The sequence below is a fragment of the Rhipicephalus microplus genome, chromosome 4, assembly GCF_043290135.1.
Source record: "Rhipicephalus microplus isolate Deutch F79 chromosome 4, USDA_Rmic, whole genome shotgun sequence".
Classification (NCBI taxonomy): domain Eukaryota; kingdom Metazoa; phylum Arthropoda; class Arachnida; order Ixodida; family Ixodidae; genus Rhipicephalus; species Rhipicephalus microplus.
The window spans coordinates 232,312,807-232,338,029 of NC_134703.1; the positions used below are offsets into that span (position 1 = coordinate 232,312,807).

General features: G+C 42.0%; 2 protein-coding genes across 4 annotated transcripts; one reads left to right on the forward strand and one right to left on the reverse strand.

Moving 5' to 3' along the window:
- Nucleotides 1-11,618: 11,618 nt before the first annotated feature.
- Nucleotides 11,619-16,460, reverse strand: LOC119167527 (uncharacterized). Of its 3 annotated transcripts, none has more exons than XM_037419018.2 (5): nucleotides 16,246-16,460; nucleotides 15,318-15,431; nucleotides 15,109-15,258; nucleotides 14,776-14,844; nucleotides 11,619-14,249 (listed from the first exon to the last, which is right to left on the reverse strand). In XM_037419018.2, exons 1-5 carry the CDS (start codon nucleotides 16,456-16,458, stop codon nucleotides 12,069-12,071), a joined length of 2,727 nt encoding a protein of 908 aa, XP_037274915.1. In that variant the 5' UTR covers nucleotides 16,459-16,460; the 3' UTR covers nucleotides 11,619-12,068. The 3 variants fall into 3 exon arrangements, with proteins under 3 accessions (XP_037274915.1, XP_037274914.1, XP_037274916.1); XM_037419017.2 differs by having other exon boundaries at nucleotides 11,619-14,252; XM_037419019.2 differs by lacking the exon at nucleotides 11,619-14,249 and having other exon boundaries at nucleotides 14,532-14,844.
- Nucleotides 16,461-16,596: 136 nt separating this feature from the next.
- Nucleotides 16,597-22,890, forward strand: LOC119167528 (uncharacterized). Its single transcript, XM_037419020.2, has 8 exons — nucleotides 16,597-16,999; nucleotides 18,526-18,638; nucleotides 18,724-19,039; nucleotides 20,024-20,160; nucleotides 20,317-20,455; nucleotides 20,978-21,052; nucleotides 21,197-21,317; nucleotides 22,733-22,890. The coding sequence occupies exons 1-8, from the start codon at nucleotides 16,597-16,599 to the stop codon at nucleotides 22,770-22,772; spliced, it is 1,344 nt and encodes a 447-aa protein (XP_037274917.1). The 3' UTR covers nucleotides 22,773-22,890.
- Nucleotides 22,891-25,223: the final 2,333 nt, after the last annotated feature.

Here is a 25,223-nt window from a genome sequence, read left to right on the forward strand (position 1 = left end):
CCAGTGCCAAGCCAAGCTTGCGTCCCTGATCAGCTGTTTGTTTCCATCGAGAATTCAACAGTGAACTGGCAATTTGTTTAGATGATATTGCTAAAGGGCTTGAAATTGAATATTTCTCTACGTACTACTGCTGTACTTTTCCTCTCTGTTTCATGATCACAGTGATGAGATTGAGGAGGTTACAATTTAGAAAACAGGAAGTGCAGCTCAAGCATTGCTAGTATTGCTGTTTCGGTAATAAAATGTTACAAAGATTTTGCCCCGCGACCTGCTTGCCGTGTTCGAGCACCCAGTAGAAATTTACGGTGCCGCGTTTGAAAGAGTTGAATAAAATTGCAATATTACGAAAGAAAGGCTCTGAAGCAACATCGCATTTTATCAGGCCTACACCTCCCACACCTAGACGAGTAAAACTCGTCGATATTATCTTGCAAAGCTGTGTATAATATTTAAAACACATTCTTTAGCCCACGATGAATTGTTCTCTCGTGTGGCTTCTCCATTTGGTACTGTCATGTTAACTTACAAAGGCAACTTTCCATATTTAGTCTCTTTAGATGTTGCAAAAGCTTGACACGTGGTGTGTATGCCATACTGATAATTCTCCTCGTAACCTGGGTCCGCCTCTTTAAACAGCGTCGAATTTTATTGTTCGCAATTGTGTTTGTTTTATACTGTAAGCGAGCTGTGTGATTTCATCAATATTCACGAGTGTTCCCTGACTATACAAACACGTGCGTCTTATTTGGTGCGGTGCACGTTTGTATGTAGCAAAAAATGTCATTTCGTCAGCGTGTGTCTGCATACACTTGCATGCCCTGCAGTACGTGTACATAATTAATGCAGTAAGGACTGCAATGCATAGCCTTGCATGGGACATATATTCCATGCACCCTCAGAGAAATGTTGTTTGTTATGAGCCTACTGTTTATCATTACTTTTTTTTTTTTTCGTTAAAGTTTCATCTCCATATAAAGCAGCTGTATACAGGCACGAGCTTCAGCAGCTTCCTCGTTGTTCCATTTTAAATAAAAACACCAAGCCTACCCGAATCAATGATCTGTTTGCTATCATTACTGTTATGTGTTCTACGATGTACACAAGGACAGTAGTATACAAAAAATAGGGAGGGAATTGAATGCCCTGCCTGCATGGCTGCGCCGTTTCACAAGATCAGGCGCTGCACTGTGAAGCTTCTTACCGGCCTGCAGAAATTCAAGGGAGCGTACAATAGCGTGGTTCAAGAGGACTTGTGGGGAATACTAGACACACTGGGTGTAAAAGATGGAGTCACTAATCGTTTAAAGGAAATCTATAAAACTAACAAGGTAGTTAAAAAGTGGGAAAAACAGGTATCCAAGCCCACAGTGGTGAAACGTGGACTTAGGCAGGCGTGCCCACTGTCACCCTTCTTATTCATGATGTACCTACAAGGATTAGAGGCCAAATTAGAGGCAAGGGGACTTGGCTTCAACCTCTTTTTAGTCAAACAAGGAAAACTCATTGATCAGGCACTACCAGCATTAATCTACGCAGATGATATAGTGCTAATGGCCGACAACAAGGAAGATTTGCAGAGGTTGATGGACATCTGCGGTAATGAGGGAGATAGGTTAGATTTTAGATTCAGTTAGGAAAAATCAGTAGTCATGATTTTTAATGATAACAAAGGTAGTAAGCTTAGAATACAGGAAGTCATGCTAGAGATAACAGATAAATACAAATAACTGGGCGTATGGATAAGAAATGGGACCGAGTATCTGAGGGAACACGAAATATGCATGACGACTAAAGATAACAGGAATGCAGCAGTGAAGAAAAATAGGGCACTGTGGAATTACAATAGGTATAATGTTGTGAGAGGAATATGGAAAGGGGTCATGGTTCCTGGGCTGACGTTCGGCAACGCGGTCTTGTGCACGAGGTCAGAAGTTCAAGCAAGATTAGAAATTAGGCAACGTGAAATATGTAGGCTAGCTTTAGGAGCTCACGGGAATACACCAAATTAGGGAGTACAAGGTGATATGAGATGGACATCATTTGATGGCAGGGAAGCTAGCAGCAAGATAAAATTTGAGAAGCGATTGAGAGAAATGGGGGAGGAGCGTTGGGCTATGAAGGTTTTCAGCTACTTGTACATGAAGAATGTCAATACACAATGGAGGAAGCGAACCAGGAAATTGACTGGTAAATACTTAGAAAACAGCAGGTGGCCAAACCAGAAAGAACTATCGGTTAAAAAGGAACTGCAGGAAACGGAGACTGACATGTGGAGAATTGGCATGATTAAGAAGTCCGCACTAGAGATCTATCGAACTTTTAAGCAGGAAATTGCCAAAGAAAGAATCTATGATAATACTAAGGGTAGTTCTTCACTGTTTGAGGCCAGGACGGGAGTATTGCGAACCAAGACATAGCGGGCCAAATATGAAGAGGTAGACACAATATGCAGTGCGTGCGAAGAGAAAGAAAAAACTGCCGAACACTTGACAATGCTCTGTAAAGGGCTTCACCTTATAGTTCAAGATGATGGCGCAGAGTTTTTCAAAGCACTGGTGTTTAGGGACAGGGAGGGCAAAATAGTCTTTAAGCGGGTAGACTTAACTAGAAGGAGGTTATCTGATTGGTGGCTAAAGTCAAGGCACGATTGAAAATTAAACCCTTCACTTCAATGTACCCGTCCAACTTTACTATTTAAAGGGGAAAAAAAAAATCTAGTGGTTAGTTCACTAAGCATTACGGCTAGGTGATGTTAGCCGCCGCCCGATCTAAAGGGTACGGCCACATCCATCCATCTATTCAGCCAAGAATATGCTCTCTGGCTTGTTGCTCCAGGCCTAGTCAGGTAGATTTTCTGGCCTCACCGTTGAATTGTTTGCTCGGGTTGTGGCTTGCAAACATTGCGGTTTTGGGCTTCGTATCATCTTGTTCCGTCATCGTGTCCTCCAAGTGGAGGACATGTCGCAGTGTGAGGAGGGAGTACGACAAGGCGCTGATAGAATGAGCTATCAGTCTTACCAGGCAGGCGGTTGAGAGCGCACCGAGGCAGCTGACGCACACCAGCACTATCCGCTTCCTGTATACTACAGGCTAGGGAATTATAGAAACACAGAGCAGAGATCAACTCTTGTGCCTCTCTCATGCACTCACAAGGCGGAACCTGCTTCGAACACTGAGGACCGAGCTAAGCAATACCATGCGTGACGATAAATCATGGTCTCCTATTGCAATAATGATTAAGGCATGCATGCAACTTAAACCATTGTCATGCAAGATGAATTCACAACACCGTCGAAGTGAACCCAAGGCACGTGCTGATTATTATGTACGGTACTAGCGCTAAATTCATGCAGACGTTTAGTTGGCGCTGCAGGAGGCCTAGTTGAAGGAATGGCCACAGCTACTGCTGTGATAAAGAACGGGCTCATTAACATCTTCATGTAGATTAAAACGGCTTACCCCGAAATGGCTGGGAGTGTCACGCTATCCCTAGCAGTGGCACATGCAGTTGCATATTTAACGATTACAGAAATGGCGTATCGATTTCCAAAGCACCTATCAATACTTCCGTCAAGGCGTAGCACCAAACACTTTATCGCACATTTCGGGAAACATTCCTTTTTCTCCCAATCTGGTGGCTAGGCATGACTACGCCCAAGAATAAGCATGTTATTATGTATGTCGGAGGTATTTTCATCTGATCCCTGAAAAATTATTTCCCTAAACCCATGGAAAAAAAAGAAAATGGTATTCGCACCTGTCATCACATTGCACCCCATCACAGGAATGGGATCAGATTGGCCTGGCGCTCAATACTCCCTTACGCTTAATCAGAGCTCGGTCTGGCACCAGCTCCAGACAAAACCATTTATAATCTCCTGTCTGGCGCATCTGTTTTACTCTGCTCTCTCTCAACCAGAGTGCACCATGTACCTGTGGTTCACGCCTGGTGGATCTTTTTCACTGTTTGTGAATTGCACACAAAGCCCTTACTGGTAGATCCTATTCCCAATTCTTCACTATTCTCACGGGAGGCCACTCTTTGGGCAGCTTACATCACGACATGTGCGTGTCATGATGTCAGTACCGTCTTTTTCAGAGTCGGCGCCGTCTTTTCTTTCTCTTTTTGCTCCTTCCCTGTCCTGTGTTTCTGGTGTTGCGCTGCAAACAAGTGAAGATGTTAAAGAACACCAGATGGTCAAAATTTGCTTCTCATTAATATATCGTGCTTTAGGGAATTAAAACCCCAGATATATTGAAAGAAGATGCATGAAAAGGGAAGGATGATATTGGAAACTGGCAAAAAAGGGATGACAGACTTCTTAAGCCATGCTGCCATTGAGATTTTCAGCTGTTCACGCAATTCTCACACGTGGCTTTGATGCAGCTTACACATATCACACAAGCATGCTGACTGCACAGTTAGTATAACTGCAACCTTCATGTACCCAGCCTTCATGTACCCTCTATGACATTTCAGAACATCTGAGTCAGTGTTAGCATCAAGTTATGTTCTTCATGCTGGGGAACCAGTGTGATGAGTTACCATTTCTACAGAATGAAGCCCTGTCTACCTGGAACAAGCTGCAAGATATATAACTAAACGGCCCTTTTCAGGGCCAGTCAATCTCTGTCCGGCTTGGATGCACCAACTGATTCCCTTTATCATCAACCCTCAATAAAACTAGCAAATGTTTGTACATGTGCAAGCAGTGTCATTCAATATCTTAGGAAATGCTTGTGAAGCAATTTCAAGGAGAATCGTTTTTCTGATCTCATAGTGAGGCATTAGGAACACATTAGTCACACCAAATGCCATTATTCAATGAGAGGAACAAGAGAAATATTTCACTGGGAACTATGAAGTAAACAAAAAAACAAATGTTTTCAGATACTGCGAGATCATTTCATAAAAAAGCTAAGAAGTTGCTATGTGTGGCCACATTTAATCTGTGCAAGCATCGTGTGGTTACAAATTCTGTACCAAACATAGGTTCAGCTTTCTGGAATAGACCGCGCTGCACAAGCTAGCTCAGTGCATGCACTTCTGTACCCTGCCAGAGAATATTTTTACCACCAGTATGTTGTAACGTGAAGTGAAATGGTGATTGCATACTAGGGCGCGTCCTGCAGGACCCTAATAAAGTTGTTTCACTTGATCGGTTGGTGTGCTGTAAGCAGAACATTTCCAAGAAAAATCGTATAGTTTGGAGGAGGACTTAAGCAAGGAAAGGTGTAGATAAAACACTGGATTCACTGGCATTATCCTCACCAAGTTTAACATTGTTTTTCTGGTGAAGCTTTGTGTCTGAACAGCGAGCAGGATAAGCTGGTAAAAACATGCAAAATGGGAAGTCTAGCACAGCAATCTGTGCAGTACTGCTCATTTCATGGAGCATTAATTTCACAGGCTTTGCTCATTGTTAGCGTTAAGCCTATATTATGTCCACTGCAGGGTGGAAGCCCAATCAATGTTCCCTGTCCTGTATGAGTCAATTTCATATTATGGCTGATAATTTCTCGATCACATTGGAACTAATCACCTGCCACCCTCTGCTACATTTCATGTGTCCTAATATAAATTAATTGACATTACTGACCTGTCATCCATCTTTTTTTCTCATTCCCAACTAATGCATTCATTTTTGATAAACTCTGCTTTCTTCCCATGTCTTAATATTATGCTAGCCTTTTTTCATTTTTCTGAAACATTATCTTTGCTCAGAAGCTAGAAGTTATCAAAAAGAACATAACGACATTCTACCTCCTGAGCATATGGCATCATCAATACAAAAATGTAATAAAAGTGAGAAAACATCCTATCTATATAAGAGGCCCTAAAATACTGCAGGAGGCAACAAATAAACTGGTATTTGTATAAAGGCAGTGACAAAAACTTTGACTACTGTCACTTATTCTGATTCTTGGGACATCTTTTTTAGTACATCATAAGACATAATTACACATTTACACAATTTACACAGAGGAATTGTCACCACGTGCATTGAGGCCACCCTTCAGAAGTCATGTGAGCACAAGGATGAGGTAAGCCTTAAAAACCAGATTAAAAGACTAAAGGATGCTGGATATCCCAACAGCACCATCACACCCGTGTGCTAAACCCTCCTGCAGAAAGTCAAGTTAAACAAAACAGGACCAAAATAAAAACAGAATGACCAAAGATCTTTGCATGCTATACCGTACGTACATAAGGTGTTTCACAATATAAAGAAAATAGCGAGCCGATATGATTTTATCTTGTTATTTGCCATCCCTTGCAAGTTTTCAAAAGTGTGTGTACTAAAAAGCAACAGGAATAGCCATTCGTCACGAGAATAGGTATACTGAATGCCAATATAATGTTGTGTATGAGATACTATTGACATGTGGAAACGTAAACATAAGACAAACTGGGCAATGCCCCAATGTTTGAGCAAGACAGCATGCTTAAAATGTTAAGAATGACTATGGTAGTCGCATGGCCATACACTGTAAAGAATGTAAGTGCAGTTCTATGTTTCATAAAACACTGTTTTTGAAAAAAGCAAGAACAAGAAATGAAAGAGAGACTGTGAAAGCATTTTCTTGTCAGGAAGGCCATGGATCAGTGCATCTGTATACCTTCACTCATCCATTTGGAGAGAGAGTATTCTTTTCTCAGTTAAGATTATATTATTATGGTCTCACATGTGTCGTTGTGCATGAGCACTGTTCTTGTACTCTGTAAAAAAGTGGGCATAGTACCTTCAATAAAATTTAGTTGGCAGTCAGCGCTCTTTCCTGTCCTTTTTGTCTCTTCCTCAACTTTTCTCACTGTTACTAGAACACAACCACGATGAACCAACTTGCCCAGATTAAGCTATTGTTGACGAAAAGTCAGAGCATAAAAATACTTGAGGGGCTCAGAACCTCCTCACTACCCGTCTAGTTACGGCCCTGGTCTATGTGTTCCGAGAGTGAAGCCCTAGTGGAGCTATCTAACTACCTAATGGTGAGGAGGGTTTGTGTATACTCGAGCTTGTTTCATGACATGGTGAGAGGTGGCAGGTTGTTGAAATAATATGCTGTGTGGGAGGTCAAGATTTTGATTGAGAACGCTGAGTATGAGCCAGTGACATTAGGCGTTCAAGACTTTTTGCGATATTCACTCTAGCATAGGACCTTGGTTGGTGGTTGACGTGTGCATTTGATCACATTGTAGTCTTCCATCATAATTTTTTTGCCACTTTGCGTCGACGCTCTTGAGTTGTACCAAAGTAATTAAGCATCCAGGTACAAGTATCTTCTGTCAGTGTTTCAATGAAGAGCTGAATATGAGTAATAGCTTCCATCGATACTTCTGTCATTGGTGTATGCACATTTCTTTTGAAGTTCTCTTGTAAAAAAGGCATTAAAGGTATGTTTTTGTGACTTTTTAGTGTTGGCCAGAACTGCTGGTGTGTCCGAACGACTCTTCGATTGATTGTGGTGTTGTCTTGTTCAGGGCCACAGAGCTTTCAGTCTTTTTTTATATTTTCCTTCACAGGAATGCTCCTTGCATGCTTCTTCAGTACTTTGTATTATTCCTAAAGCATTGACTTCCAGATTTTGATTGTGGTGCTTTAATCTAGTGTTCAACTTCACGCTAGCTTCATTTGCACGCAAAGCAAGAACTCAGGAGTATGGTAACTTTTGCTATGGGTTTTCCCTTCTTCAGTCTACTGTATTTTTGCTTGTGTTGTCTAAGCGCTGACAGTCTCGTGCGACAGCTTTTTTTTTTTGTGCACTTATTGTGTGCCAATGACTTATTTGCCTCCTCAGCTAAAGACTTTTTGTATTATAAGAGAAAGCTCGGTCTGTATTGCTTTTGTCATTTGCTGATGGTGTATCTTCAGTATCTTTTCTCAGTGTACACTATACTTGAATGGAAGAGCAGCATGACTACCTTCAGCTGTTAGCTGTTGAATAGCTGCTGCTGAATAGCTGGCTTTTAGCTGCTGTAATACTGATTGATGCTCCTTTCTCAGGCGTTCTATTTTGGATGGTTGGCATGTCATTGCTTCTTTTAAACTTTAAAACTGCAGGTGCACCTTTTTCTGGTTACATCTGGTATATTTTTCCAGTGGTTATATATACATATATATATAATATATATTGCTAACTTGAGAAACAAGGTCTCTTTACGTTAGGTGCACATAAGGTGGGAAGAGTACTTCTATTACTTGCCAAGATTGTGGCCCCTTATGGTGGGAATCATAATGCACTGTTGATGTGTCAAATTCACATAGCATAATTCCAAGGCACTCGATCAATATCCAAGGAAGAAAATTATGTTCTTTTGCGTGAGTTTCAGCAACCCAGTCAAAAAAAGTGAATGGGTCCAACTGGTCATACCAGTTCCCATGAATTGGTCCCAAATGGCATTAATTGGAAGCCAACTGGAATGCTGAACTTCAATAGGAAAGACCAATTGGACCTTATAGTTCCAATTGGCCAGTCCAATTGGTTCACCGCTGACCATTTGATCTCCAATTGGAATGCTTGTTAGTCCAATTGGCTGCCCACATTCCAATTGGAAAACTATTGGAACAGTGCATTCCAATTGGCCTCCCAATTGGCATCCCAAATGGTGTGCTTGTTGGTCCAATTGGTTGTACAACTACAATTTGGGAGAGTGTTGGAACATTGTTCTTTCAATTAAAATTTGTTTCATATACATAAAAGTTGATATTTGTTATTTACATGGCAACTTAATTTGCTATAGGCCAGGGCAGAATTCCAGGCTCAATTAATTGTCATGATTCTTATATATTGGAGTCAATTGAGCCATGTATACATATTTTGAATTGAAAACTTCATTGTAGTGTGCATTAGGTTATGTTCTTCAGTCATTTATGTTCCTTATAAGCAACTTTTTTTTCTAGAGCTGTGGCGTTTACTATAAGGTACATTTTAACTCAAAACAGTGGGACAGTTATAGCATTAACAGTTAACATGAGTTTGAATATGGTACAATTAAAAATGCAGCTAGTTCTGCTGGTTTGTGACCTATAGCTGTGCTCATAGAAGCAGTACTTTCAGTCTCCTGCTGGGTGATTGCCTGGACAAAAATAGGCCCATTGCTACATGCAAGCCTCATCACTTGTTTTTGTCATTTTTTTTTCTTGGATATTTTGTGTAGACGAAGTAATAGTCACTGATGTGGGTATAAAATTAAAGGTTGAAGTTGGTGCACGAAAGCTGTAGTGCAAACGGAGTGTAAAAATCCAGCACAGCACACATGTTGTGGGAATTAGTCATATGCGAAGCAGTCAGCATGCGTCAGCCAATGCTGGAAATTTCATTTTGAGCCTTCAGCGTTACGAGGTGGATAGACATCTTTGTCCCAATTGATTAGCTCTGTGCATATTGTAGACTTTCCAGGCACATCAAGTACACTGACGCGTGAAAGGTAGCTTATGGCACAACATAACATCAGTGTTCCCATTGGAGCTTGCACTTCAGTTATATTACCATGAAGTGCATGCTATCGAGTGATGATGTGCTTATATACAGACAAGTGCAACCCTTGAATATTGCTCGCACAGTCCTAAGTGCACATATGTAAAGCTTATCACATTGATATAAAACAGGAAAGCCAACTCTGCAACTACTTTGTCCTGACAAGGTATTTTTCATTGTACAAGGTATCTTTCTAAAGTAGTTTGAAGCAGTGACTGAGTGGAGGCTGCCATGCAGAATTCCAGGGTTTGATTCTGGCTTCACCCACGATTTTTATTTTTTGCTGCCATCTGGATATTTCGCGACATGAGCTCATTCACACTGTTGTGTTAAGATTTCCAATGTCTGGGCTGATATAGCCTGTGAATCACTCACAGCTAGTGGTGTGTGAATAGTGAAATTTCATCTTTGATTCTAATGACGCCGAATAGTGGCCAAAATATAGAATACGTAACATTTTATTGAAAATTGAAAGGAAGAACAAATTAATGAAGTCAGCTTGTATCCTCAAGCACATAACGCAGTAAGTGAATGCTGCCGAATGACAACAAATTGTCCTATAATAATACTGTTGTCCTTCATCGTTCCAAGTGCTTCATGCCCAAAAATGGCAGCATTTCTTGCCTAATTATAGGTCTTGATATATCTTAATGGATAGACTATGCAACCTCTTTCTGCACAGTAGTGCTTTTGAAATTAATGAAATCACAGCAGTATAACCTTGGTGCTGTTTGTACAACAGAAGACAACCACGCATTTCCGAGAAAAGCTCGTGGCATTCCACCACAATATGTTTATTAAAATGGGCAAAAATACAACAAGTCCAGGCATAAGAACACTCAAACAAAACACAAAAATAATAATATGCATGAAATATATGTACATATGTAAAAAATAATACACAAATGCACAAAATTTGCACATAGTTGCATCTGAAATTAAATTACAAATTAACAGTGCACATAAAATTTCACAAGGTATAGCAACTTGAATGACATATGCCACTCTGACAAAACTGAGTGCCGAATACCCACTGCACACTGGCCATGACGTGCTTGCATTTAGGCAACTCAGACAATTTTAAGAGGTCAATGGATTTCCGTAAAATTTGCTGGTTAGCAATTTCCTTTACGTGACCTGCAGTTTCTGAGCATGCATGATCTTAGTTTTTCCTACGTTTAATTTAGTTTCAATAAAGTTCAATTGTTAGGCGGCGCTCATACTGTGTCCTCGTCCTGCGAGATGTCGTGTTCGCACCAAGTTTCAATGTACGGTCACTCACACCAGTGTCACTAGAGCTGCAATGCTGCTCATGTGCACAAACCCAGCTTGTAGTGCTATTATTTCACATAATGATGCCACAGAAGCATGGCTTTCATTATATATGTATCAAGAGTACAATGAGCAGCCACTGTACCTGCTTATGCAAACAAATGCACCAGTTGTTTTGCACTATCACTAGCACTCTTCCAAGGAAAATGAGCAAATGGAGAAAGCAGTGCCCCATAATCTCTTAGTGATTACACCTATGGCTTACTCAAAAAGGGCTAAAACACCTAAAATAGCTTGCTTAATTTTGAATGGCCTGGCAAAACAGAAAGAATTTACGATCGAAAACGATACATTCGAGAGTACACAAGAATATGTATACCTAGGACAACTACTCATGGGAGAACCTAACCACAAAAAAGAAATTCACTGAAGAATAAGAATGGGCTGGAGCACATTCGTCAGGCACTCTCAAATAATGTCAGGAAATCTGCCACTATCATTAAAGAGAAAAGTATACAACCATGGCATACTGCCAATTCGGATGTATGGTGATAAACCATGGAGAATAATGAAACAGCTAGAGCGAAAGCTGAGGACCACGCAGCGTGCAATGAAACGTAGAATGGTAGGAATAACAATGAGAGACCGGAGGATGGTAGCATGGCTAAGAGAACAGACAGGAGTTGCAGATGTCCTAGCTGACATCAAGCGAAAAAAATGGACCTGGGCTGGTCTTGTAATGGGCTGGAGCACATTCGTCAGGCACTCTCAAATAATGTCAGGAAATCTGCCACTATCATTAAAGAGAAAAGTGTTCACCAGACAACTGGTGAACAATAAGAGCAACAGAATGGTTACCAAGCGATGGTCAACACAGTTGGGGAAGGCAGGGAGTTAGACAGAGCGACATAATTCGGAGGTTCCCAGGAATAAAATGGAATTAGCTCGCACAGGATATGGTAAACTGGAGATCATTGGGAGAGGCCTTCAACCTGCAGTGGACTAACACAGGCTGAGAATGATGATGATGCCCCGCCGCGGTGGTCTAGTGACTAAGGTACTCAGCTGCTGACCCGCAGGTCGCGGGATCAAATCCCGGCTGCGGCGGCTGCATTTTCGATGGAGGCGAAAATGCTGTAGGCCCGTGTGCTCAGATTTGGGTGCACGTTCAAGAACCCCAGGTGGTCGAAATTTCCGGAGCCCTCCACTACGGCGTCTCATAATCATATGGTGGTTTTGGGACGTTGAACCCCAAATATCAATCAATGATGATGATGATGATGATGAATTAGGGAACATAGAATTGTCGAAGAAGACTACAGAGAAAGAGTGCTGGGAGGTGCACATACATATGAAACATTTTCCACATTGATTAATACACTAACACTTCTTATTTCTAGAGGCTGAATAATTACTGTAGGAGACTGTTTGAATAACACTTTGTGCACATGGTTAACGGTCACCAAGTCATACTTTACTGGTCGGCACCGAAGTTTCCAGACACATATGCATGTGTTATCACCACTTGAAATGATCTTTTCAATAATGGCAAATGATCCATCCAAGAGTTGAACAACTGAAGTATTAGTCTTTTTCTTTGACGCGTACAAGCAGTCTGTCAGGATTGAACCGTTTACCATCATTCTTCTGTACTTTACAGAGGGTGGCAGAATTTCTTGCTCAGGTGATGAACAGGCTGGTGGAATACAAGAACCACTTCCAAAAAAACGGGTGCCATCACTGCTGCTTTTGCTTTTGTGAGTGACCTTGGCATCAAAAGAATTGCAATACAGCACCACGCTAGGGCTGGCAGTCAGATCCTGCAGCTCCATTACAGTGTTTTCAATCTGCAGAACTCTACACAGCTGGTGTGGAATTCCATTTGCAGCTTTGATGGCCTCTTTGAGGCTCCCATTTCCCGATTCAAATGGAAATGCGGAATGTGCCCACAGGGGTCCCCAGTCGTGGATACTCTTGACAATATGTGTCAGCTGGTGCATGTTATATGTCATGAAAGCTTTTCCAAAAAGCATTTCTGAGCGCACATGAAACTCTAACAAGAGTTTCTCTGCTCTGTTAACTTCAGCAGTTTCGATACTGCGCTGCAGCATAATATGTAAAGCTTCCACCAAGCATGCCCAATGCTCAAGGTATCTTCTCTCCAGAATACCATGGAGCACTGGGATGCTGTAATATAGTATCCAATTCTCCAGCTCTTTAGCTTTCCACCATCTCCGCTCTTTTGTTGCTCGCGGCAATCTTTTCACGTCTCTCGGTGGCCTGATAGCCAAAAGCCTCTCATCGACCATGTTTTGCTTGCGACTGAGGGAGTAGGCATAACCTGATGACTCAAACCACAAGTCTAAAAACTGCCGTGCTACACCGAGTAAAATACAGTGCATGTAGTCAGGGACAAAGCCTGATACGATATTAAAATAGGGCAGGCCGATCAACGGAGATGCTGTTTTAACACCATTAACAGTCACACCTTCCCTAACTGCAGTCATCATATCTTCGACCATCTGGCTTTCAGTGCGCTCAGTGGGGTTCAATGGTTGAACAGGGTACTTAGTAGAACCACCAGCTCGTTCACCTTTCTGCAGACACCAGTTACATCCGAAATAACCATTAAATTGTGTGACACCTTGCATAGGTGCCCTGGCAACAGAGTCAACTGCACAACAAATGCAATAAGCTTTGTATGTCTGCAGTTGACCCTTCCGCTCCAACACAAAGCCATTTTCACTGAGGTGGCTCATTTCCTTTACAAATGTGTTCTGAAAAAGCTCCATATTTGGTTTCTCCTTCCAAAACCACAATGCCGCAAGGACGAGTTTTGACATTCTCTGTTCAGCTGGGATCTCATTAACAATTAACTGAATAGGCCAAATGGACGTGCCACTTGATTTGAACAGCGGTGTGCCATCGGCATTTAGGGTGAAGGTGATTCTGGGCCCACACTGCTGTGTTGAAGCTGCGAATTTGTGGTACATTTCACCATCACATAGATCACCCAGTGAGCCATCATGGTGAAGTGGCTTTGTTAGGTCAAGGAGTGCACAGTCTTTCAACAATCTTTGCAACTGTGATTCCACATCAAGAGTCACAAAAAAAGGCATATCAGATAGACTGGAAACACTCGTTCTGTGCCCACACTGTATGCACTGAAAAGAGGCATTTGTTTCAGCATTTTCTATATGTGTGAAGCATTTGGGGCAAAAACAATAATATGTCATGGTTGTGCCAGTTTTGCTCAAAAGTTTGGAGAGCTGGTACCGTGAATCAGGCAATATTGGATGTTCGAAAATTCTGTTAATAAGGTCCAACATGCTGGTCAGCCCAGTGAATGACAAATTATTTTTCACAGCGTGCTTCAGCACCATGAGGAGAATGTCACCTCTGGACAAAACCACTCTTTCAGTGATAACATCAGTAAATAACTCTCCAAACTGCGACTTGCCACCATGACTCGGCCCCGTGGGACTGTTAGGCATTTGCTGCTGAAAGGAGAAAAGAAATAATTGTTCAAAATGGCAGCACTCGACTGAGACTTCACAATTAATTATCCAAGTCAGCTAGAAATCGATCCCTCTTTTCTCGACAAATGATGCCATATATCCCAATTTCTGTGCCACATACCCACGTCCATGACGGTTGGCTGATTTGCTGCATATAGTTACCGTGGCCGCCGCGGGATGCCGCCATGTACCCCCCTCCCTCCGTGCACTTGTGATTACACTGACAGTAAGCCACGCATTTGAAGAAAAACAAGAAGGTGCTCAAGGTCATGATGCACAATGATAAAGGGGCACATGTTCTTGCCCCCTTGTCATCCCCCTCCCTGCACTGCTTTCACAAACATAGCGCTGTGTGTGTGTGAGCCTTCATTGTGTCTTCGTTTTCAGTGAGCTCTTACCGTTCATAAATTCTGCATTTCCAATGCCTAAACAAGCTAAGTGATCCCCCAGCAGTTAATGACATCAGCCATGTTTGTGTAATTTTTGCAACTTCCGATGGACCTACCATGTCATCTTCTGAAGGCAGCTCTCCAGGATCATGTTGCTCTGAACCATCCTCATCAGACATGGACAGCTGCAAAACAAATAGAGCAGAGAAAACACAAAAACGATGAAACCAAGAGAAAAGGGAACTCGTCAGAGATCGGCACCACCTCGACGTGTGACAAAGCCATGTTCGATTTTTAGTGCAAAATCTGCAATGACACCACATATGGAGACACAACAGGCACAAGTGCTGTCATGCCTCTGCGATGTCACCGCATATTACTAAATACTCCGAACAACCACTTCTGTTATACAAAAAAATACCCACATAAATATAGATATGTGTGCATACCTCTTCATCATTTAGCAATGTGTCATGGGAAACCATCGGGTTGGCATGCTGTGGCCTATCATTGGTTGCTTGCAGTTCTGGAGTAGTGGGACTGACCGGAGCAGATGTCACCCTGGAGGCTGCTGTGCTACAAGCATCGCTTGAAGTTTCCTGCAAGAAAACAGCTTATTAATAAAAATGCACTTAACGTCTCGAACATACTACCTCACCTGTTCATCCTCACTACTCAACGTATCAGTTCGAAGTATGCCATTTATATCTGTCGAGACTGAAGCTTGTCCTGCTGCTTCATCATCAGACGAGGATGTGTCCATAGGCACCTCCTGAATGCGAAGAAGTATCTTAGACATATGTGCACGCCTTAAGTCGAAGCTTTACTGTGTAAGCTCCTATCTAATGTATCGTAATAGAGAAAGGTTTTTGTTTGTTTTTGAGAATGACAGCATCAGTTCTCATTGGGTTTGTTGCATTTAAACCCAATGCTAATAATAATATTGGGTTTACTTAGACAAAAACTTAACTCAATGACTGACTCAGCAATGACAAGTGACATCACAATTTTGCTAATAACAAACCCAAGGCACGCAAAATCGATTAATTACGCATTAATGTAAAATATAACTAACCTGTAGGCAAGATATTCGCAAAACTCCTGCGAACATTGTTACCATTTTACGTAAGCCGTGAATTCAGACAGAAAAGTCCGCTTTAAATGTTCTAACAGATGCAATGTACTGAACTGCTACAACTGCTTTCAATGCCCTATTAGAGATTTGTTAAAAAAAATTTTAAGTCAATGTTAAAATCGGTTACAATGACCCGCTCAAATAGCGGCTGCCATTCACAGCCGCTTTATTTGTACTCAAATGTCGCAGCAATACCAGTTTGCTCACTACCAGTTGTTCACTAAACAGTAATTTACAGCGTGGTTCGGTACCGCCAAGCGAGCGATATCTGCCGTCAATATTTACGTTCACCCTCGGCAACTACATGTGCGGACAAACGCAGGTTGTTCGCCCACACAAACTGTTGTTAATACGCTAGGCGTGTTATGCGAACCAAGACATGCAGTCTCGTGTGAGTCTTGAACACCAGCGCCAATTGAAGGCGTTAGAACAAAAACAAAGGTAAACTTACACGCTGTTGGCAACCCCTCTCAGTACTTCTCGGTAGCACAAAGTCCGATCCATGGTTGATATATCGTTTATATGGGCCTCTCTTCTTTCTCTTTGGAAGTTGATACATTATGACCGCATTAGACGATTTGTTGGTGCACGTGTGGATGCTCCTCAGATTGTTGTTGAGCGCACAACCGAACACCACTTCAGCACAACGGCAACCATGGCACATCCTGACTGGTCAGCGTCACAAAAGATGTCCAGTTTCGTATTTCAATATTTCATTTATTACTGTAATATCTGTACATCTGGTAAACCAATATATACTCATAAAACCTAAATAAAATGGACATATTAATATTGAAGTCATATGCGTCTATGTAGCACGATGTGTTTACGTGGAAACCTGTATCTGCCAGTCGGCTTGAAGTACGAGCTCGCGGCTCGCGCGTACGTTTACATTCAGCACGTGCAACGGCAGTCTGACCGCTGGCCGCAGATTTGCGTGCGATCCTGCGAAGTGATCATTCGGCTGCGTATCCTCTTTGTGTTTTTTTCGTGCACTAACGGCACAGTGTACTGCAGAATGATCACGCACGCTAAAGTACGTTACGAAGACGATCGGAAACTTGCGATTGTGGATGTTGGCGACATCGAAAACTTCAAACCAGAGCACGCGAAGGACTTCAAGTCCAAGTTCTTCTATTCTGTAAAGTGGACCGATCCGGACGGGACCTCTGATTACTACCGGGCTCGGATCCTAGCTTTGGGAGGTAAGCTCTTCGTTTGCGACCCTGGCACACATTTATTTTGCCTTGTCAAGTTCAACATTAAGTGCATTTTTGTGTTCCGCGGTGCGCATATGCCTATCGTTGATGCTATCCGGTGCGTGCGGTCGGTCGGCAGGTATAATTTGATTAATGAAACATAATTTTGTCTTGAAATGAGCGTAGTTCAAATATAGTCTTGCAACTTCCGTTATTTATAAATAGGCCTAATGAAGCTAGTGTATAAAAATTACTATATATACTCAACTGTCTTTTGCGCTCTTGCAAATGCAATTAATATGCCTAAAACTTGTTGCTAAGTGAGATGGATATCTAAGGGATCGCCTTTCTTTCTATTCTTCATGCGGTACAGCACAACTCGATAATATTCCTTAAAATGTATGCACTGATCCAGATCATAGACCCCTCTCCTCCAACTTTTGACGCTATTGTCTGCGAAGCTTCCAGCGTACGGCACGTGGCAAACTTGTTGAGTCCTTCCCAGCTGCCTTTATGTTTTCAGAATACAGTAAAAGCTCGTTAATTCGAACTCGAATGGGACTATAAAATTGTTCGTATTAAGTGGAGTTGAAAAATTGCGCAGGCGCTAGAATGAAGACATTGTTCCACACTGTGTGGAGAACCCAGAGAAGCCACCTCTGGACTCGTTCCCGCAAACTAGGTGATACTACATGTTTGTGGCAGGTAATTTCATAAATTAAATTCAGGCTGTGACAGCAAGAGAATTTATTGATCAGTCAGTGATACACCAGAAACAAGCATAGACTACAAAGAACAGACTACAAAGAACACAGGACAGAGTTTAACAGAACGAGTGCAACCGTCAAGTGGTCTTATTTTCATGCGTAGTGAATAATAAGGCTAGTTGATGCTTGCGCTCAGTCTGTAAAACTGCGTTCTTTGTAGTAGTCTTCATAGCGGCGCCCTTCCATAAGTGCATTCAACTATTATGTAGGTCAAATAAAATAATTATTTTTGATCATCTGTGTTCATGCAATAATCATTAATTCATTATCTTCACCATAGCAGTCAGATCCCCCCTCCCCGAAATAAAAAAAAAAAAGGAACCAGGATTTGCGTGTATATATATATGTATATATTGCGTATTTGACCTCTCCTTACACAAATGCATATACGCAAACATCTAGAGCTCAGTTATACAGTATATACAGTAGTCTTATGCAAAGACAGTTAATGAGCACATGTTTTATGGTTGTGATACTACACACATATATATTCTCCCTGCTTCTGTTTAAGGCTTACATGCATATAGAGCATGAACTTTTTTAATATTGAAACAAAGACTACCGGAAATTTCAAGGATCCTTTCATATAAGTAGAAGGCTTATTTAAGTGTACACTTAGCATAATATTCCTTCCCACTTAATCTGTTGTCACTCTTCTGTGTTTTTCTTTATACTTGCAGTGCAGCCTAGTCGCACATCCATGGCTTATAATGAAATTATTTCCTCGTAACATTTTTCAATGTGTACGACCTCAATATTTTCCAGAATCTGAAGACGACTTGGAGGGGGAGGGAGGAAGCCGGCAGAGGCCTAGGTTTGAAAAAATGGCTTATTCACCTGACGGCGGAAGTGAGGATGAAGATGATGTCCAGCCAGAGGTACTTGTTTATGCAGTGCCATATCATTCTTTATGCATTGCACAACTTAAACAGCCTCATAAGACATTTTTTTGTTTGTGTACAGCGTCCCGTGAAAAAGCCCTCTGGCCCAAAACAGGAGCTCTTGGACATGCTGAAGAGAAAAAAGGATGACATCTGCCGAAAGGAGGAAACAGCTACAAAGAAACAAAAAAAGAGGGAGACCTATGACGATAGGGGCAGCCTAGTCAGTGAGCTCAAGAACAAGCTACAGAGGCTTGAACAACTGATGGATAGAAAGAGCAAAAAAATAGAGCAGCTCCAAAACAAGAATAACACATTAGAAAAGGAGGCCATGGAGCTGAGGCGGCTTAATGTGAGGCTGCAGGAAAAAATTCTGACAGCCTTAGATGAAGGCAAAGGTATGGAATTCGGCTTTTCGTAGTTTTGTGGCTTCTGTGGCTGCTATGTACGTAGACTTATTTGTAATTTGTATGCCAGTAGCATGGTCACACATTTTTTTTTTTTTTTTTCAGGTTTGGGGGGGAGGGGGCACTCAGCTATGCTTTATGTATGTTTATGCATGCATTTGTATGCGCGTTTATACACATGCCAAACTGAAATTTCAGGGGGGGGGAATTATGGGCTTCCTTAAATTTAAAGCTATTCCTTACAATTTCAAACCACAAAATCGAACGAAGTGATGTTTGTGCATACTACCATGTTTACACATTCTTACGATAAGGAGCGAGTTTGCTTATTTAAGAAAATTACAAAAAAATATAGGGTATTGCAGTTATAACATGAGCTCGCCATCCTATGTTGGAGAGCTTCTCTTCTGACCAGTGGTGACGACCTTGCATAGGACCACAAAAGGCTTTTCAAGTCAGCGGAGCATGAAAGAATTTGTCGCACTTCTTCATCACCCAACAACTATATGCTCATTTACGCCTTGATGCCACTGCCTATGATTTTCGAATATCTTTGGACAGTTTATTGTTTTATTGTTAAGCAAATCCTTTTGCATTTTCTTCATGTTTTACCAGGCAGTGGTTGCATGTGCAAAACATTGCATAGATCCAACACGTCCATTGTCACTTAGAATGCTCTTTGAAGGTGCTTTGAAACAAAATAATAAAATTGCTGTTTTATGTGTAGCCTGGTTTCACATCTAATATGAGGTGCATTCTCAAATTGTTAGTTACAAAAAAAAAAAAAAAGAAAAAAACTCAAGTTAATACAATACTTGCATTTGGTACAATTTCTTTGATGTAGCTATATTTTGGGTGAGAGCCTTGATATTGAAACTCATATGTTTTGAATGTTGATTGCTGACAATGCTGTCTTCTTAAAGTGACTTGAGTTCTGCTGTTTGTAGTGAGCCTCGCTTCATGTTGATGGTGCAGGCAACAGTAGAGCTGCGTGCTCAATTAAGAGCAAACCGGAGCACTCAAGGATGGAGCTCATAGATATTGACATGGATGTGATTCCAAGGGAGACAACACCGCCACCAGATGATTGCCCAAGAAAAGAGAATGCCACGGTAATGTGCATATCTAAAGGGCAGCTTCAGGAATGTTTAGTTTTGCATACAGTTGTCGTTGTAGGTGAAATTTTTTTTGTGCTTGCTTAACTGTAAATGCTGCTTTTTCAGATGGTTGTTATGATTTTTTTTTTGCAATACATTCCTCTGATGCAGGTGGACATTGGCAGTGGCCTTCGAATAAATTCTTGTGCGTGGAGTCACATCCAGGGCCATCAAAAGGATTCTCTTTTTGTGAAAGACCTGCTTCTTGGAATTTGGCCAAAGGAGCAGCTGAAAAACCGCTCTTTGCAAGGTATGTTGCTGTTCTATAGATTTTTTTTTTTATAACGACAAAGCTCTTTAGGCTAGCCTTATTCTGTTCAAGGCAAAGAAATTCCTAGGTGGGTATGTGCCACAGGAATTGGCCAATCCCCAATGCAAGTTCAGCAGGTGCAAGTGTTAAATGAAAACTGCTTGACGGAGTGGAGCATGTCAAACATGGGAGAGGAAGAAAGAGAACTAAGAGGAGTAAAGGCATAAAATGATCGAAAGACTAGACTCGGAGAAAGAGATAGAAAAGCAGAGAGCAAGACAAAGAGAAACAGGAAGAGAGTGAGAGACATAGATAGAGGAAGTAATCAGTAGAGAGAGAAAGGAAGGGAAGAAAGAGCAAGAAAGAAACCGAGAAATTAAAAGGAGCAACAAGGAAGGCTGCCCCGCTCCGCTGTTTCTTCAGGCTTGGCACCACTAATGCGAAGCTGCCATAATTTTTTTTAGCGCTGTGAACTAGAAGTAGCAGTATTATAGTTAACCACTGTTCATTTGTGTCTTGCAGGAAAGCGGTGTCCACGATTTCCGGATCGGCCTGCAAAAACTCCACTGACGCCTTGGAAAGTGGAAGTGATGCGGGGTAAGTGTCCATGCTTTTTAAGATATTTTGGTGTAGACTGTCTTTGTTCATTCTGCCTCAGACCATATTCTTATAGACTCCATTTTTGTTTAAGAACTGTTTCTTCTTGCCAGTTAGTGATGCCCTGTGAACCTTTTGTTTTAGATTGTTACAGACGGCGACTGCAGCGCCAAGGTATTCCTGAAAACCTTGTGCCTGCTGCACTCAAGCAGCTAAACCATTTTGTGGTGGAGAAGCTGGCAGACCTTGAGAGGATGGCAAAACGGTGAGATGCAGTTGTAAATGTGTTTTGATGAATTTCAGGAAGGTTCTTGTATGTAGTTTTAAATGACATGCAGCCTTGTAAAAAAAAGTGTTCAAAGCATCATACTGATTAAATGCCATGCCAGTGCATTTACTCACACCTGTGAAGTATGTGTGAGATCATGTGGTAAAAACTAGTCTTGAGCTCCTAGCACATCAAGTTAGCACTTTACTCACATCTGAGCAGGCCCAAATTCTAGGCTGACCCCCTAAGGTTTGAAGCCAGAAAAAAGAAAAGAAAATGTTACCTCAAATGTAGACCCAGCAGGAAAACGTTTACAGTATGCAAAAAACTCAAAACACATACAGTAGAACCCAGATATATATATAGAGCCATAAAGGAGATTGCAAAATAGTTTGATATGGCAGCAAAGCAGACAACTCGTCCAGCTTTCTCCTGTGTGTGTTTGTGTGTACAATGATTCTCTGCTGAACAGTGCTGTTCTCTTGAAACCCGGCGCCTGCTACAATGTGTAGCCTGCTATGTATGGTCACAATATTACTGCACTGGGACCCCTTTCCGTGCTTGTTTACTATGTCAGTGTCTGTGCAGTAACATTTTCTTGTGCGTAAGCGTTCACTTCTGACAATAAGCGGGTGTTGCGTGCATCATTTTGGGCCAATGTGGCGGCTATGCTTTTTTGTGCAGTTAAGGCGGTTTTAGCTATTCCACCATGGCACCAACGCATTTGGGTTGTTGCATATTAGCAGTATGCAGTAAGTTTAAATGGCGCTGTGCCTTACATGCTGCTAAACAGGTAGTCGAAAATGCCTAGTGCAATAGGGCTGTCGGCAATCCGTTGCACTCTCATGTTTGTCAGTGGCTGCTATCACATTTGCAGCCATCGCCACATGTGCTTAAGTCTTAATCGATGGCCAGCCGGTGCGTCCAAATGAAAATGTGAAATATTTTGCACAGTACAGCATGCTACTGGCCACACCTAGAGTTGCGGGGTGCACCTTGAATCAACAAGCTTATGAGCCTTGATGGCATGATCAATCCATGGTTATTATGCTGGTGGAAACAATTACTGCTATCACTCAACTGTAACAATTTTTTAAGTACTCAAATATAAACCAACCCGACAGTATTTGAGTTTGAGAAAGACTATTGGCCTAGATTTGCGTAAATATGATACACACTCTGCCTACAGCAATAAGCAATGTCATTACCTATCCCTAATATTCTGACAGGTCCATTTCTAAGGATAGTTCTGCAGCAGGCTACCATTGAAAATGTTGCAAAGGGCCAGCTCTCATGCCTTGAAGTCGTAGTGTGGTTCAAGCACCACAATGTCGTTGCATCATGTGTATATGTAACATTAGCGATGTGAACTTGTAACTTTCATGCACTTGTGTATTTTTCAACACTTTCAGGGAGAAGGACAACCTTAAGCCACAGGAAAGCTGTGAATAAGGCCAGCAAATTCCAAGGTCAAGAGTAAGCCGTGCCTGCAAATTTGGTCTAGTCATTTTCCAGTCAACTTTTGCAATACTTGTACAAGTAATAAATTATTGTAAATCAAGTACCTTCATTTTATGGTTTTTATTTTATGCATGTGCAATACACATCACTCACGACCAAGCATACCGGATCATTTTGGTCAGGATGAACATTTTTGCTTTAACAATTTGGTGTGCTCTTTGCCCATGTATTTCAGCCAAACACCAATTTGTAATGGAAGAATGTTAGGTTCAAGCTAGACCAAGCTAGAAGTTCACTTCAAATGGTTGACCAGTTGCACACCAGCCAGCTCTAACTGGATGACCATGTACATTCAACTGGCTGACCAATGGCGCACCAATCAGCTTCAATTGGATGACCTGTTGGCACCAGTTGGCTTGAACTGGATCACCACATGTTTTCAACTGGTTAACCATTTGGGCACCAGTCAGCTTCTATTGGATGACCTGTTGGGTGCCAGTTCACTCTAACTGGGGGACCATACGTTTTCAACTGGTTAACCAGTTGGACACCAATTCACGTGAGCTGGTTAACCGGTTGGCTTTAACTGGATCATTATGTGTTTGACTGGCTGACCAATGGCGCACCAATCAGCTTCAATTGGATGACCTGTTGGCACCAGTTGGCATGAACTGGATCACCACATGTTTTCAACTGGTTAACCATTTGAACACCAATTGTCATTGACTGGTTGACCAATTGCACTCCAGTATCTTTAATTGGATGACCATATGTGTTCAACTGGCTAAACAGTTGAGCACCAGTTGGCTTTAACTGGATCACCATACGTGTTCAACTGGTTAACCAATTGGGCGCCAATCAGCTTCTATTGGATAACCAGTTGGCTTTAACTGGATAACCATTTGGACGCCAATTTACATTGACTGGTTGAATAGGTGGACACCAGTTATCTAGAATTGGTTGACCAATTGGACACCAGTTAGCTTTAACTGGTTGCAGTGAAAAGAAAGCTGGGCACCAATTAAGATTCGGTTACGTCCAGTTAAATATAATTGGAAAACCAATTGGCCACCGGCACTGTCCAAATGGTTCACCAATTGGACGTAAACTGGTCTACCAATTGGATATAATTGGTACGCTCCCAACTGGTGGCGAAATTCCAATTGGTCGAGAACCAATTCGTAGCAATTGGTATTTGTCCAATTGGACCCATTGATTTTTTTTGACTGGGAACTCATAGTAATTTGTATGTAAATGAATACTTCATCATTCTTGGCTGTCATGTTTTATGGAAGCACATGTGCTTCGTTAATAAGAAAAAAAACACGCACGCTCACGCCACTGCAGTGGCGTGAGCGTGCGTGGTTTTTTTGTTATTAACAATTTGCCCTATGCATTCACGTTTCTTCTTTTTTGTGTGTCGTACTTCTCGTATCGCGCAGCCTACCGTTTTGGGCACACGTAAAAAAAGTACATAAAAAAGATGCGTTCCACGCCGAAATTCGCGTTCGCAACGAGCTGGGCACCGACAGGGTGCCCTATACGACGCCCACACACTCCGCAACACCTTACCAACCGTTCGCTGCGATGTTGTTGGGAATTCGTGTGGTCGTTGCATGAATATAGCGCGTGCGTGCGTGCGCACGCGCGTCTGTGTGTTAGATCACGGCAACTGCATATGTTGTATGATTCAGTCACCATAACGCAACTGACGACCCCCGCTCTTCCCACACGTCAAGCAGCAGCAAGTGCCGTTAACCGTACTGTGCTGTGAACGCAAAACAGATTAGAATAGGTCGCGTAGATAGCTAGCCCGACACATGATACGATAAGATTTGCGTGAGATGTTCGATGTCTACATGCACGCGTAAGACAGCGGTATCCGCAGCAGCTTCGTCATACGTACGGATAGCACCGCATCGGACGTCACGTCTGACAGAGAAACTTGATCGGTAATTTTTTCTCACTTAAAAAGTCTACCTTGCACAACTTCAACCAAAGATTATGCATTTCAACGAGCTGTGCATGGTTTAATGATTTATTGATTGATATGTGGGGTTTAACGTCCCAAAACCACCATATATGATTATGAGAGACGCCGTAGTGGAGGGCTCCGGAAATTTCGACCACCTGGGGTTCTTTAACGTGCACCCAAATCTGAGCACACGGGCCTACAACATTTCCGCCTCCATCGGAAATGCAGCCGCCGCAGCCGGGATTCGAACCCGCAACCTGCGGGTCAGCAGCCGAGTACCTTAGCCACTAGACCGCCGCGGCGGGGCATGGTTTAATGACGAAAAGATAGTTCTAATATTGTGCCCGGCACATATATTACTCTCTCTCTAACTTGAAAAATCGGCGCGTGAATTGGGGCCAGAACAGCACCAAAAAGCAGCACACGCAGAAATTGGCTCATATTCTAATATTATGACATCGTGATGT